Genomic DNA, 13,905 nt, shown 5'->3' on the forward strand with positions numbered 1-13,905 from the left:
CCATATAATCCGTAGGAGGAGGCGGTAGCTCGGGTCTTATCCTTAATAGCACTTGTGTTGGGTCCATCGAATCCACGCTTGGATACACCGTGTTCAGGTCTAACACTTCTAACAGCTGACTGTTTTCCACATCCAGGAGCACAAATGTTCTCAGGTAGATTCCGACCACAACCAACTTGTACTGGCTCCGACCGGCAAACGTGGCATGAATAGTGAACATGAGCGATCCATCGGAAAGTGTTTGTGGATCCCACAGTGCCTTATATGGAATCGGTTCCAAGCGCTGAAGCGGTTGCTGGAAGTATTTCGGCGTAGGCATCGTATTATATCCAACACTGTGTAGCATTCCTTGACCCGTGAGGGCCAGCAGCTCAGCAGCACCACTAATCGGTTTTGTGAATGCTCCCACAATACCTTTTCCTACTCCAGTGACAACATCCATTGGACTTCTTGCCTGCAGCGGGTGATGAGCCAACCCACCAACAGCTCCAAGTATACTGATGCCCAACCCCGTCAAACCCTGCGTGAATCCTTCCGTCATACCCTGAGGTCGTCGCCTTCTCAAGGCATCCGTCCTCTGTACATGTTCAGAATCCAGTGTTAATCTATCCAAATTCCTAGCCACCGATGTCGCCAGCTTAGTAACCGAATTCACCGTTCCCGCTGTAATATTTCTCACCAGGGAGGTGGACCCTTGCGTCAAACCGACTAAGAATCCCCACGGACCTCGAAACAGTCCCTGCACCGGGAGCGACACGAAGTCGCGCAGACCACTGGTGACCGATCGAGCTAGTCCACTGGGGCTTCCCAGAATTTCCAACGATCCAATGACCCAACCTCCACCGAAGATAGCCCCCGACAAGTAGTGCATTCCTAAAGAGTTTCCGAATCGTATCGGAAGGGATCGGACGTGATTCCGCTCGAAAGCGGAAAAGTCCAATGGACTATGATCCAACGCTATATACAGTCGCATGCAGGTATGGACGGAAAGAAGCACATGCAGCGGTTCGATTCGAATATAGCGGAACTTGATCGGATCGGCCAGATAGGAGGATTGTTGAGTGACTAGCTTTGGAATAAGAACCTGTCCGGAGGCACACTTTATACGTTCGGTTGGTACTTCTGGCTGGAAAAGTAAGTTGACCGGGAGACACTCCATTAAGTAATCGAGCAGGATGTTCACGTAGGTGTCCTCAATGTATGCCCTGATAGGGTTGATCTTGAAACGCAAACCTTCCACGTTTGTCCAACTTTCAGCATCCATTTCGGCATAGATCGAGCAAAGAGCATTGGCAGCCAGTTCTTCCAAGCAGTCTTCCAACTTATACTGATTTGGAATCACCACAGGTTTTGCTTGTTTGGCCTCGTGATCTTCACTGCACAGGATAACCGGGAAGTCATACTCTCCAGTGCTATGCAATTCATTGTCCACCTGAATGGCAACGAATTGCACCAAAGCCTTGCTGCCCTCGCCACCAGTGTTCATCTCGATGCCGACTCGATCGAAATTGCACGAGATCAGGTCCACCTTGGTGCAACATTTGCTCTCCTGATCTTTGAATAAGGTTAGATTCAGAGATTTGAAGAACCCTCGGAACGAAATTCGCTTGGTTCGAAGCGGCTGATCGAAGCTGATCACGCTCGGGGAAGATGGTTGTTTGGGTGTTGGTTTCTGCTGCAGATCTGGGTCTTGGTCAGCTGGGAGTGCTGCTGGATTTAGCAGTCGAGTGCGAATGTCTTTAGCGGAGAATTCCAGATCCTGAAATAGGAAGAAGGTTGGGTTAATGATTTAATTGTAGTTGACAACAGATCGTTCCACTTATCAATACCTAATATATTATATCGGTACCTCCACCTAAGACTGAATCACACAAGACGGAAAACTCATAAGGCTGATAAGGTTAATATCGAGGCTAAGGTTTGAATAACAAAAGGTTGAAAGCTTGAAAGGCTTTTTTTACAATTTTTTGAAAACTCATATGTGAATATGTACATTATGTGGAAGATATTGATTTGGAAAATGTATTGGAGGTAACCACTTTCCCTTCGATGGGACTCGAACCCATGACCCTACAGTACGCTAGACTGGTGGTTTAACCAACTAAGCTACGAAGGACCTCCGCCGGCTTTCGCAGCCTAGCGGCTACTGAATGAGCTCGAGATTCCCAAATTGGACGCATAGTCAAATCACTCGCAACTCATTTCTCAAGCCAACCCTTCCACATGAGTTGCGTGCTCTTGCCTACGCAATGCGGTCGGGTCTGAGATTGACAACCGACTGGCAAATAGCTTACACTTGATCAGTACAGTTGCTGATGTAGAATGTGTATAGCCGCCAGAAATTCTAAATACTCACGTTCCTCTAATGTGAAAGTGTATTTGTTTATTTGTTTACAACATCAACAGGCTCTGTGTGGCCCCAATGATGGTCTTAAAATATTAAGTACATTTAGAAATCACAATCAATTCAAAAAAAGTCACAGTAGTAAAATTGCTATCTAGGTGTGTTAAAAAAGACAAAAACCTGCGATGTAACATATTACGCGATAAATGGAAGTCAAACAATGTTGCAACTCTGTTGAATACGCGTTGCAAGCCACCGATTGTCCCATGTAGTCCGTAATTCGTCCTTTGCAGTGGTGGTCTAAGCATTCCGCTATTGCGGAGTGTCCTTGGTCGAACATTCAAATCTATCTGCTCCAGAATACCTTCGCAGTCGATTCGTCCCTGTAGTATATTGGCGATCGTCATCGCCCGGTTGGTATCTCTCCTAGCACGAAGAAGTTCCAGATCGATAAACTGGCATCGGCACTCATAGCTCGGTAGGTAAAACGGATCCCTCCAACTTCCGAAGTGCAAATCGCAGGAACCGACGTTGGACCGATTCGATACGTTCGGCGCCATTGTTGTACGCTGGGCTCCAAACTGCACAGCAGAGTACTATAGGATAGAACGCACAAGAGAACAGTAGATGGCTTTCAAGCAATAAATGTCGGAAAAAATCTTGGCATTCCTAAATATTAGTCCCAATGTCCTAGAAGCTTTATCGACAGCGTACGAGATGTGCTGCTTAAATGTTAGCTCTGAGTCCAGGACTACACCAAGGTCCTTGATGTGATTCGTGCGTTCGAGTGTCGTGTCAAGTAGGTTGTAGTCGAAAATTATCGGTTGCTTCTTTGGAGTGAACGTTATGACGGAGCACTTGGCTGGGTTTACGACCATACGGTTTAGAGAAAACCAGCTAGCAAAATGAGTGACCTGCCGTTGTAAATTAAGACAGTCAGTAGTTGAACTAATTTGGAGAAACATTTTCAAATCGTCAGCGTACGACAGTCGAGGGCTTTCGATGACTAGATGGACGTCATTGAAGTAGAGCAGGAATATTAGTGGCCCTAGATGGCTTCCTTGCGGTATTCCAGATGTTGCTTGGAAACTATTCGATTCGCAGTCATCTAAAGTCACCATCAGTTGTCGGCCAGTCAAGTATGAGCGGAACCAGCACAATAAATCACTACCGATGCCGTACCTGTCGAGTTTGGCAACAGCGATAGCATGGTTCAACTTGTCAAATGCGGCAGACAGATCGGTGTAGATAACATCGGTTTGCATCCTTCTGAGCATGCTGTTGGTGATGTACGAAGTAAGGCATAGCAAATTGCTAGTGGTAGAACGACCGGCGGTAAAGCCGTGTTGGTCGGGGCTGAGATGTTGCTTGCAGTGCGAATGTAATGGTTCCATGACAACGAGTTCGAACAGCTTAGAAACGGCGCTTAATGACGTGATTCCTCGGTAATTGTCTACGTTGCGTTTGCTACCTTTCTTGTGCACCGGGAACATGTGAGCGATTTTCCAGCAAGATGGAAATATTCTACTAGACAGTGACAAATGAAGAGGGTCAAGCAAACAAGAAATTTGTTTTTTGAGGAAAGCAGACGGAATACCGTCTGGTCCTGGATTATAAGACGACTTGAGTTTTGTTGCGGCCCTAGATATAGCGTCAACGTCGACATCTAACACGCCTAATGTTTGGTTGCTTAATGGAACGTTGCTAGCTGATTTTTGTTGCTAGCTAATGCTAGTTCAATTTTTGAGTGCGTTCGGTGAAGTGTTTTCGCTGCGAGAGCTAACATGGAGAGATAAATTCGAGTTCGGTGAAATAACGCTCGGCATTTGGTCGGCACGAATGCTAGTCCATCGGAACATCGATTCGTGGGTCATGATCAATGGACAATAGGCCTACATTGTTTACAAGGGACAGATCGTCTCTTGTAAATACTGCAAAGAGCAAGCGCATACTGCCATATTGTGTGTCCAGAACAAAAAACTGCTAGTCCACAGCTCTATGCGAACGTGGCGAAGCAAACTGGGCCACGACAACCACCGAAGAAGGCGAACGGTGCAAAACCCCCGAGCGCCAAACCGGTCGGTCAGCATTCTGTCGCTCCACCACTAGCATCGCTGGAGGCTTTCCCCGAGTTGCCACAGCCGTCGAGGCAGACCGAACCGTCTGGTTCAATAAACCCAACTGCAAGCCAGCCGACTGCGCCACTTGCACGAACGGTGTCTCCCAACCCGTTTCAAACACAAAACGCGCGCAGCACATCGTCGTCGTTGCGCACACAACCACAGACCGCTAAAGTGGTCTTGGTTGATATATTCAAAAAGTCAGCAAACGCGTTGCGATCGAAAGACCGAACCGCCGACAACGACACGGACGATTCGTCCACATCGACGAGAAGCAGCCGAAGCCGAGGAAGCCCGCCCGGCAAGAAACCGCGATGCCACGACACGGTGACGACGAGCAGGATGTGAACTTTCTTCCATAAATGGCTCTCACGTCATACAACCTCGCATCCATCAACATCGGCACGATCACGAACCCCACAAAACTAAACGCACTCCGAACTTTCATAAGCAGCCAAAACCTCGATATCGTGTGTCTGCAGGAAGTCGAGAATGAACAGCTTTCCTTTCCTGGCTTTGTCGTTTTCACGAATGTGGACCTCACGAGGAGAGGCACAGCTGTTGCGGTGAAGGAGCACATCCATGTTACTCACGTGGAGAAGAGCCTGGACAGCCGACTAATCGCGCTGCGAGTGCGCGACACAACGATCTGCAACGTCTACGCTACCTCCGGCACTGCTCAGCGCGCTGCTAGAGAGGAGTTCTTCAATGGAACGCTTGCCTATTATTTCCGCCACTACACCGAGAACGTCATCGTAGCTGGCGATTTCAATTTCGTGCTGCGTGCGTGCGATTCGTCCAGCCCGAACACCAGTGCGTCCCTTAAAACAGCCCGTCACCAGTACCAGCCAGTCCGTCCCTCAAAACAGCTGTACAGCAGCTGCAGCTACATGATGTGTGGAAGAAGAAGTCCACGTGATTCCAGTTTTACCTATGTCTGTCGAAACGCGCCATCTCGACTCGATCGGATCTGTGTGCGCGGTGGTCTTCGCGGCAAACTGCAGTCGACCTACACGCACGTCTGTTGTTTTACAGATCACAAAGCGCTAACGCTCAGACTCTGTCTTCCCCCACTGGGACCTGGACCCGGGCGCGGTTTCTGAGCCCTACGACCGCATCTTTTAACCGAAGAAAACGTTGCCGAGTTCCAGTATAAGTGGCAATATTGGACTCGTCAGCGCAGAAACTACTGGTCGTGGATGGAATGGTGGCTGTCGTACGCTAAGCCTAAAATCAATTTCTTTTTCTAGTGGAAATCTCGAACCGTCTTCGAGGAATTCCACGACGCGCACCACCACCATTTTTTTTGCGCAACTACGGCTAGCATACGACGGCTACTATCTGCAGCCACAAACCATAACCACCATCAACCGACTTAAAGGAGAAATGTTGGCACTGCAGCGTAATTTCTCCCATATGTTCATGCGTATCAACGAGACGCACTGGCAGGGGAGCCAATGTCAATCTTCCAACTGGGGGATAGAACGAGGAAGAAAACCACGATCACGCAGCAACAGACGGGAGAAGACGAAATCATCGTCGAGCCTCAAGCGATCGAGGCAAATCTGTTTGATTTTTTCTCGAGCCTCTACTCAGAAGAAACAGCAGAAAATGACGGCAATGCCAACAACGGGGACGATTTCGCTTGCGAACGTGTTATCCCACCGGACGACCCACTGAACGAAGCGTGCATGGAGGAGATACAAACAGCAGAATTTCTGTCTACTATCAGGGCGAGCGCATCCAAACAATCCCCCGGTGCCGACGCACAGTGATTTCGCGATGGCAAAAACCCAAAATAATTTTTTTTCTGGTATCACAATTATTTCATATTTTCCGACTTCTATAATACTAGACCTGTGCGCCGGTCATATCATCGGCGGCGGCGGCGTGGTGGTCACTTTTGCCCCGGCGGCGGCGGCGTCACGGCGGCGCGCCGTTGACTTTTATCGGCGGCGGCGGCGGCGGCGTGAACCGGCGTGGATGAAAAAATCAATGGCTGAAAAAATCAATTTTACCGTGGATTTTTGGATTAACGCGGAATCGCCGCATAAAAACCGACTTCAGTGGAATAAAATTGCAATATTCTGCGTTTGCTGATCATCAAACAGAACATTCAAAATAGTCAATTGCCGGTGATACTAATCAATACCTAATTTCAAAATGTTATTTGAATTACCACTATTTTGTTACTCTTTGATTTTGATTAATCAAATTTTAACAATATTTTTTTCGTGACCCCAAAGTGTTAAGAATTAGATTTCGGTGTCATAGAACAAATTGGTAATAACTTTTTTCAAAAGTTATTTCCAATTTAGGATTTAGATACATTTCAGTCGTTTTGATCTCAAAATAACTAAGTTTCAGAAAAAATCTAAAATTTTCCTGAAATTTGCCTAAATATGCCAACAAAGCTCTTGGTGAAGTTTCTGAAAGAATTTCTGGAGGAAACTATGATTTTTTTAACTTCTACAGGCATTTCTCAGTAAATTTCATTAGGAATTCCTTCGTAAAATCCTATGACAATGTCTGTAGAATTTTTCTATTTCAGAAAGAATAATCCATTCAGGTTCTCTTTGGGAAATTCCTTTAGTAAAACATAAAATATTCCTGCAGGAATTCATTCTGAATTTTTTTAAAGAATGAACTGTTTTCTGATGGAATTCCTAAGAGAATTTTCTAAGGGACTTTCCGAGAAAATTCCTGAAGTAGTGTTGGAAAGTGTAGTAGGAACCTTTTAAGAAAATTTTGAGCAAATCCCCACAGACTTTTCGAAGGAATTCCTAACAGTATTTCCAAAATGCATCAGCGGCTGCTTCTGCATCCTCCTCGATTGCACACCCCAGAGTCAACGTCCTGTTCCAGGTTCTCTGCAAGTTCTTTTGCTGGTCTCTCTTCCTGCATACGCACTACATGTCCAACCCACTGTAATCTGCCTTAGTTTATCAACCTGCCTAAGTCTGCATTTTTGTATACTTGGTTTAACTCGTGGTTCATTCATTCGTCTGCTCCATTTACCATTTTCCACCACAGTATTGAGCACAGTATTTTCAACTCAAACACTTTGAGAATTTGATAATCTGCATCTTTTAACATCCATGATTCATGGCCGTACAGGACGACTGGACGAATCAACGATGTGTACAGAGCTAGTTTTGTCAGTGTCTGTAGGTAGCGTCATGAAGTTACCAAAGAATTTTCTGGAGGAATTTTCAAAGGATTACCCTGAGAAATTCTATATTAAATTGCTTAAAGTAGTTTTGGAAGAATACATATGGGAATTTCAAGAACAATTATTGTCAAGGAACTTGCTAAGAAACTCCTAGAGGAATTACTAAATAAAAATTTCCGAAGGAATATCAAATTGATTTTCAAAGAAATTCCAAAGCAAAATTCCGAAGCTGACAGAAATTTCCGAAGTAATCCGTTAATGAATTTCTGAAGGAGTTTTTAGAGATTTTGAATTTTGAAACAATTTCCTGAGGAACTCCTACAACATTCTCTGTAGATATTTCAAAAAGAAGGATTTTCAGAAGGTATATCCGAATTTCTGAACGAAGTCTTGACAGAATGTCCAAAGGATTTTTCGGAGATATCTAAGACTTTCAGAAGTTTCTACAGGAGTCACTTTGAAAAAAAAAATCTGCAGGGACTTCTACGGATATTCCTTCAGGAACTTGTTCAGGAATTATTAAGGAAATTTCGCCCTAGAACTTTTCAACTAATTCCAAAAAAGTTCTTAGAAGAATTTCTTGAGAAATTTTCGCGAAAACAACTTAACGATTTCCCAAGGTTTTCTTAAACAAATTTCTGAAGGAACTTTTTCCGAAATAATTCCTGAGAGAAATTTCCGGAGATAGTTGAGAGAATTTTCGAAAGACTTTCTGGAATTCGTTTTCGGAGAAGTTTTTGTAGAACTTCTTGAGGTAATATACGAGGGAATTCCTGGACGAATCTCCATAGGATTTTTTGGAGAATTACAAAAAAAAATCCTGGAGAATTTTAGGAATGACTTCAGAAATACCAGTAGGCATTTCCTCTGAAAATTATGAAAATTTCTTCATAAATTCCTCCGGAAATTCCTTCAAATGTTCCTTCAGAAATTCCTTTAGGGGTCGTCCATAAACCACGTAGACTCTTAAGGGAGAGGGAGAGGGGCTTGGATTAATTTGATTACATTGTAGATTCTACTAAAATATCTTTTGATTTTCGGCAGGAACTTCTTTAGAAACTACAAGTGATTCTTTAGAATTTCCACGGGGAATTATATCGCACTTCGATGAAAAATTCTTTAGAATTTACAAAGGAAGCATTTTGGAATATCCAAGAAGAAGTCTTTGGAATTTCCAAAAGACATTCTTTGGAACTTTCAAGGGGAATTCTCCAAAATTTCTGTGAGAAATTCTTCAGAATTTCCACCGAATATTTTCTGGGAAGTCCCCGGGAAATTTTCCTTAATTTCTGAAATTCTTGGAATTTTCGCGAGGAATTCTTTGGACATACAGGGGTTAGACAAAAAGGTTGAGATAGGTAAAAATAAGTCGAAATTCAAATCAGAATAACTTTACGTATAATAATCCGAATTTGATAAAACCAGGACCATCAGAAGCGCACACTCTTCTAGTATATTTTCCCCCTGCAAAACCTGAGATTGGTCCTTGGCCACCGGAAATGTTCCGGGTTTTCCGAGGGTATGTTCAAGATGCATTTTTTCCACTGCTTGTCATTTTATGTGACGTTAACTTTCATCATGTTTTATGCTTTCTCCGAAAACTAGAACTAATATGCCGGCCAATGGTGGCTGTAGATCGAGAATCCATCTAAACTACACAGAGATACGGCCATTTCCGTAAAAACGGTACCGGGAACATGATGAAATGATAACAGATCGGAATAATGCAAATATGAGTATCTGACTTCATGGATTTGCGAGACGATGATTACAGAAACATTTCCAGTATGATAGTGTCCACTGCCACCCTTATAGCAGGTTCCATGGGCTTTCCAGGAGGGGCCGGTTTTGGCACCATCTGGAACCATGCGATGAATATAGGATCTTTATTAGAGATATATTGTGAGGACTATAAGACTCTTTGGCCAATTTGTAACAGGTTTCGGAAGTTCTGCGAAAGTGACATTTGTTCAGGGTGTATGGCCAATCCCGTATCGTTTTCACGAAAATGGCCATATCTCTGCGAATACCTAACGGATTTTCAATCTGCAGCCAGCATTGGTCAGCATATTAGTTCTAGTTTCTGGGGAAAATATAAAACTTGACGGCAGCAAACGTCATATGAAATAACAAGCAGCAGAAAAAATGCATTTTTAACATACTCTCGGAAAACCCGGAATACCACCGGTGACCAAGGGCCAATCAGAGGTTTTGCATAGGGCCAATATACTAGAAATTTTTCGCGTCCAATGGTCCCAGTTTGATAAAATATCAGATCATTCTACGCAAAGTTATGCTGATTTGAACTTCGACATTTTTTGCCTATCTCAACCTTTTTGTCTAACCCCTGTACATATAAGCGAAATTATTCGAAATTTAACGGCAATTTCTTCGGCAGTTCTAATGAAAATTCTTTGGAATTATCGATGGAAAAAGAAATTTTTGAAAACTTTCACGAGAAATTATTTTAATTTCCCACCAAAAACTCTTTGAGTTTTCACAAAAAAAAATATTGCAATTCTTGTAAGAAAGCATTAGTAATTTTCATGAAAATTTATTCTATTTTTTTACGATAAATTCACCACAAATTCAACTGAAATCCTCCATAATTTCCACCGAAAATTATCTGGAAAACTCTTTGGAATGTCCATAGGATTTTTTTTTAATTTCTTCTACTTTGCAAGAGAAATGTCAAAATATCGTAGGAAACCTTTAGCATGGTTTCAACGGGAAATAATTCAAAATTTTCAGTGAAAATTACTCGACGCTTTAACGGAAAAACTTTTGGAATTTAGAAAAAATTCTTGAGATTTCAACGGAATGGAATTTTCAAGAAAAATATCGGAATTAGAGAAATATCGGAAATAGAGTTCTTTGGAGTATTACCTGGAAACTTTGAAGGTTATCAATCGGGAAATTCTACGGAATTTCTACGACAAACTTTTTGGAATGTAGACTTGACGTTCTCGGAATTTCAACTCGAAATTCTGAAAATTATTGGGTTTTCTACAAATTTGAACCGGCATGCAGAATTATAATTCAGATGCGTGACAGATTTTAAGCAGTGGCGCGCCTATGCAAGTGCCGGTGGCGGTGGCGCACACATCTAGGAGGAATCAAATCCAACAGAAATTAAATTAATTGGCTTCGAGATTTGGTTTCACGAGCTATGGACAGAGGATTGATTTTGATTTCGTTTTAAATTTTTAATTGATATTGAGTTGGATTTTATTCAGTTTTATTTTGTTAGGTTTGAAATTTGTATATCTGAATTGCTGAAAACGTGGCTGATTTCCAATTTTTTTTCAATCACTTATGACATTTTGTTAAATTTGAAAAAGTCTACGTATACTTCAAGGGGGTGGGGAAGGGGTTTTAGAAATATCTACTAGGGGGGAAAGGGGGGTGGGTTTGAAAATGTGAAAATTCGGCCTACGTGGTTTGTGGGAAGTTGTTCAGAAATACTTTCAAAATCTCATAAAGTAGTTCAAACGGGAATTATTTTCGAAAATCCATTCAGGCTCTCTTTTAAAAATGCTTTCGGAAATATATTTCGAAATTCCTGCACAAAACCATCCAGGAATTTCTTCAAAAACTTCTCCAAAAATTCATTTAAGAGCTCCTCAAAAAAATTTCCTAGAATAATCTAAAAAAAAACTCCACCAAGAATTCTTTTGGATATTTCACCAGGGGTTTCCTTAAAAATTTCTTCGAAAAGCCTCCCGGATTCCTTCTTAGATTTATTCCAGGAAATCCATTGAAAATTAATTAGATAATGAAATTGTTTTCGGTGGAGTTGCTTATTGAATTTTTGAAAAAATTGAATAAATAAATTGAACAACTAACACTGAAAAAATCCGAAGGTATTACTGAAAGAATTTCGTAAAAAACCCATGGAGGCATTTTCAATGGAATTCCTGCAAGAAGTTCTAGAAGAATTCTCGAAGAAAGAAATTGCTGGAAGAAGCTCTGAAGAAATTCCTTAGGAAAATTTGGAAGAAATCCCTTATGCAATCTCTGGAAGAATTTATTTGAAGAATTCATAGAATAATTGCTGAAGAAATTCATGAGGAGGTATTCCTTTAAAAAATTGAAGAGTTGCTGAACAGTTCTTGAAGAAACTCCAAATGGAATTTCTTGAGAAATTTATTAAGAAATATCCGGAGGAATCGCTGAAGAAACTTCCGAAGGAATCCCTTATCGATTCTCCTAAGGAACTCTTAACAACATTTTTCGTAGAAATTACTGAAACAATTTTTTCTGTATGCATTCCATATGGAATTTCCTGAAGAAATTCCTGAAGGATTTTTTGAAGAAATCCGTAATGGAATTTCTGAAAGAATTTTCGGAGAAATTTTGAAAGACATTTTCGGAAGAATACATGAAGTAATTTTTTATTGAAACTTTTCGGAGGAATATCTGGAGGAATTTACTAGGAAATATACCAAGTGGTTTTGGCGCTTTAGGGATGTATTCAAGCCTTCACAAAAGCTTATGTGCCACAACAAACACAATTTGCGAGTTACCTACAGGCAGTGTTGTCTTACACTCTGTGCAAGAAATTCTGCTCTTTGATTTTACTCCATCAAACGATGGACATTTAGAAAATTCAAATAGCCTTCTATTAGTTGCACTTACTTAGTTAAGATTGTAAAATCGTTTGGATGGAGAAAAATCATAGAGCAAAATTGTTTGTACAGAGTGTAGGACAACACTGCCTACAGATTTAGGTGCCCGACTAAATGAGGTTTTGGCTTAGACGAATTCCAAAGACCATTTCAACATTTTTTGTATTATTCTACTTAGCAGATTAAATCTACTAGATACAGCCTAATTCTAATTCACAACTAATCAACCAATTAATTCATTATCCAATGTTTGTCACTGTCTTAGAGGCACCATCACTTGAGGTAGATTTGAAATTGAATTCTGACGAGTTCCACCTGAACAACATTCTAACAACTAACTAACAACAACAATCATAACACGAGTTTAGTACTATTCCAATCAATTCCACCACGTTGTATTGTCTTACAAATACGTATTTCGTCTCTGTAAGGCCATCTTCAGTGTCTCTTATTTTACTCGACTCGACTCAAGTTAATTGATTTTTTTATTGCGATTAGTCATCGGCGTGGCAAAATTATGATCGGCGGCGCGCCGACCCAAAATCGCCGGCGGCGGCGGCGTGAGTAAAACCACCGGCGGCGGCGGCGCGGCGCGGCGGCGCACAGGTCTATATAATACTTCGAGAATCATCAGAAAAAATTTCAAAAATATTGGATGAAAAATGAGATTACCAGGATCTTTCTAAGTTGAGCTGTTTTGATGTGTTTTTTCTTGTCTCATAGAAAATATATGGAAATTAATAATAAAATTCAATTTGATTTTTAACTAGAAAGGAAAGGGCTAAAATGGTCGTTCACTATATCATTTTGTAGCATTTTTTGCCTAGTTTTAGGATATCACATTGACGACTTGCGCAAATCTGCGCCCGGTCATTGGATTCGATGTTTAGCCGTTTCTATAACTAAGTTTTACTGAAAGGTTCTCATTTGACACCAGAACCTATTTTCCGTTAGAAGTGTTGTGGTATACAAACTCAAATACAATTCGACGCAGCTCGAGTAGTTGAATCGGTCTGATCGTGTGTTTTTGGCACATACCAGTGTTTGTAAATGTGTATTTGTGTATGTGTGGGTGAACTAAAAGGTATGTAGTGAAAAATAGCCTGTTTTCGATCAGTTATGTTAAACCGATCTCGATACAATCACGTTTATTAGAATGTGAACAACAAGTAAGGCTCAGCCACCAATACTTCAATAAGGTGAATGTAAACAGGTTCTGCGCGATGTGCCTGAATAAGATTTTCATAGGAATATACAAATAAGCATTTATTCTATAAAACGTGTTAAAAATATTAGTTTGTGCAACTAGTTGCAAAAAGATGATTTATTCAGCACGAGTTGTATGTTTATCCAACGAGGCTTGCCGAATTGGATAAATACTACGAGTGCTGAAAAAATCGAGTTTTGCAACGTGTTACACACGCTATTTATTTCAATAACGAAAAACGGGCTTTAATATGATAAACCTGTACCAAATTTATACAGTCTAATTTACTTCACAAGATCATTCTTGCCATATAATATTTCTATAGAACAATTGGGTTCTATTTTATCTTCCCAATTAGCATAGCTCGACAAACAGCGAAGCGATAAAATGAATTGTCCTTGGAAAATATTTGACGTCATGTTTATCAAACTATT

The 13,905-nt window shown here is 41.4% G+C and overlaps 1 protein-coding gene across 1 annotated transcript in view; it reads right to left on the reverse strand.

Moving 5' to 3' along the window:
• Nucleotides 1–13,905, reverse strand: part of LOC134222974 (intermembrane lipid transfer protein VPS13B) — a 67,728-nt gene that overhangs the window by 763 nt on the left and 53,060 nt on the right. Inside the window, exon 9 of the mRNA XM_062702119.1 lies at nt 2–1,759. Coding sequence (XP_062558103.1) covers nt 2–1,759 — 1,758 coding nt within the window. The remainder of the gene's footprint in view (nt 1; nt 1,760–13,905) is intronic.

The sequence above is a fragment of the Armigeres subalbatus genome, chromosome 1 (genome assembly GCF_024139115.2).
Source record: "Armigeres subalbatus isolate Guangzhou_Male chromosome 1, GZ_Asu_2, whole genome shotgun sequence".
Taxonomy (NCBI): domain Eukaryota; kingdom Metazoa; phylum Arthropoda; class Insecta; order Diptera; family Culicidae; genus Armigeres; species Armigeres subalbatus.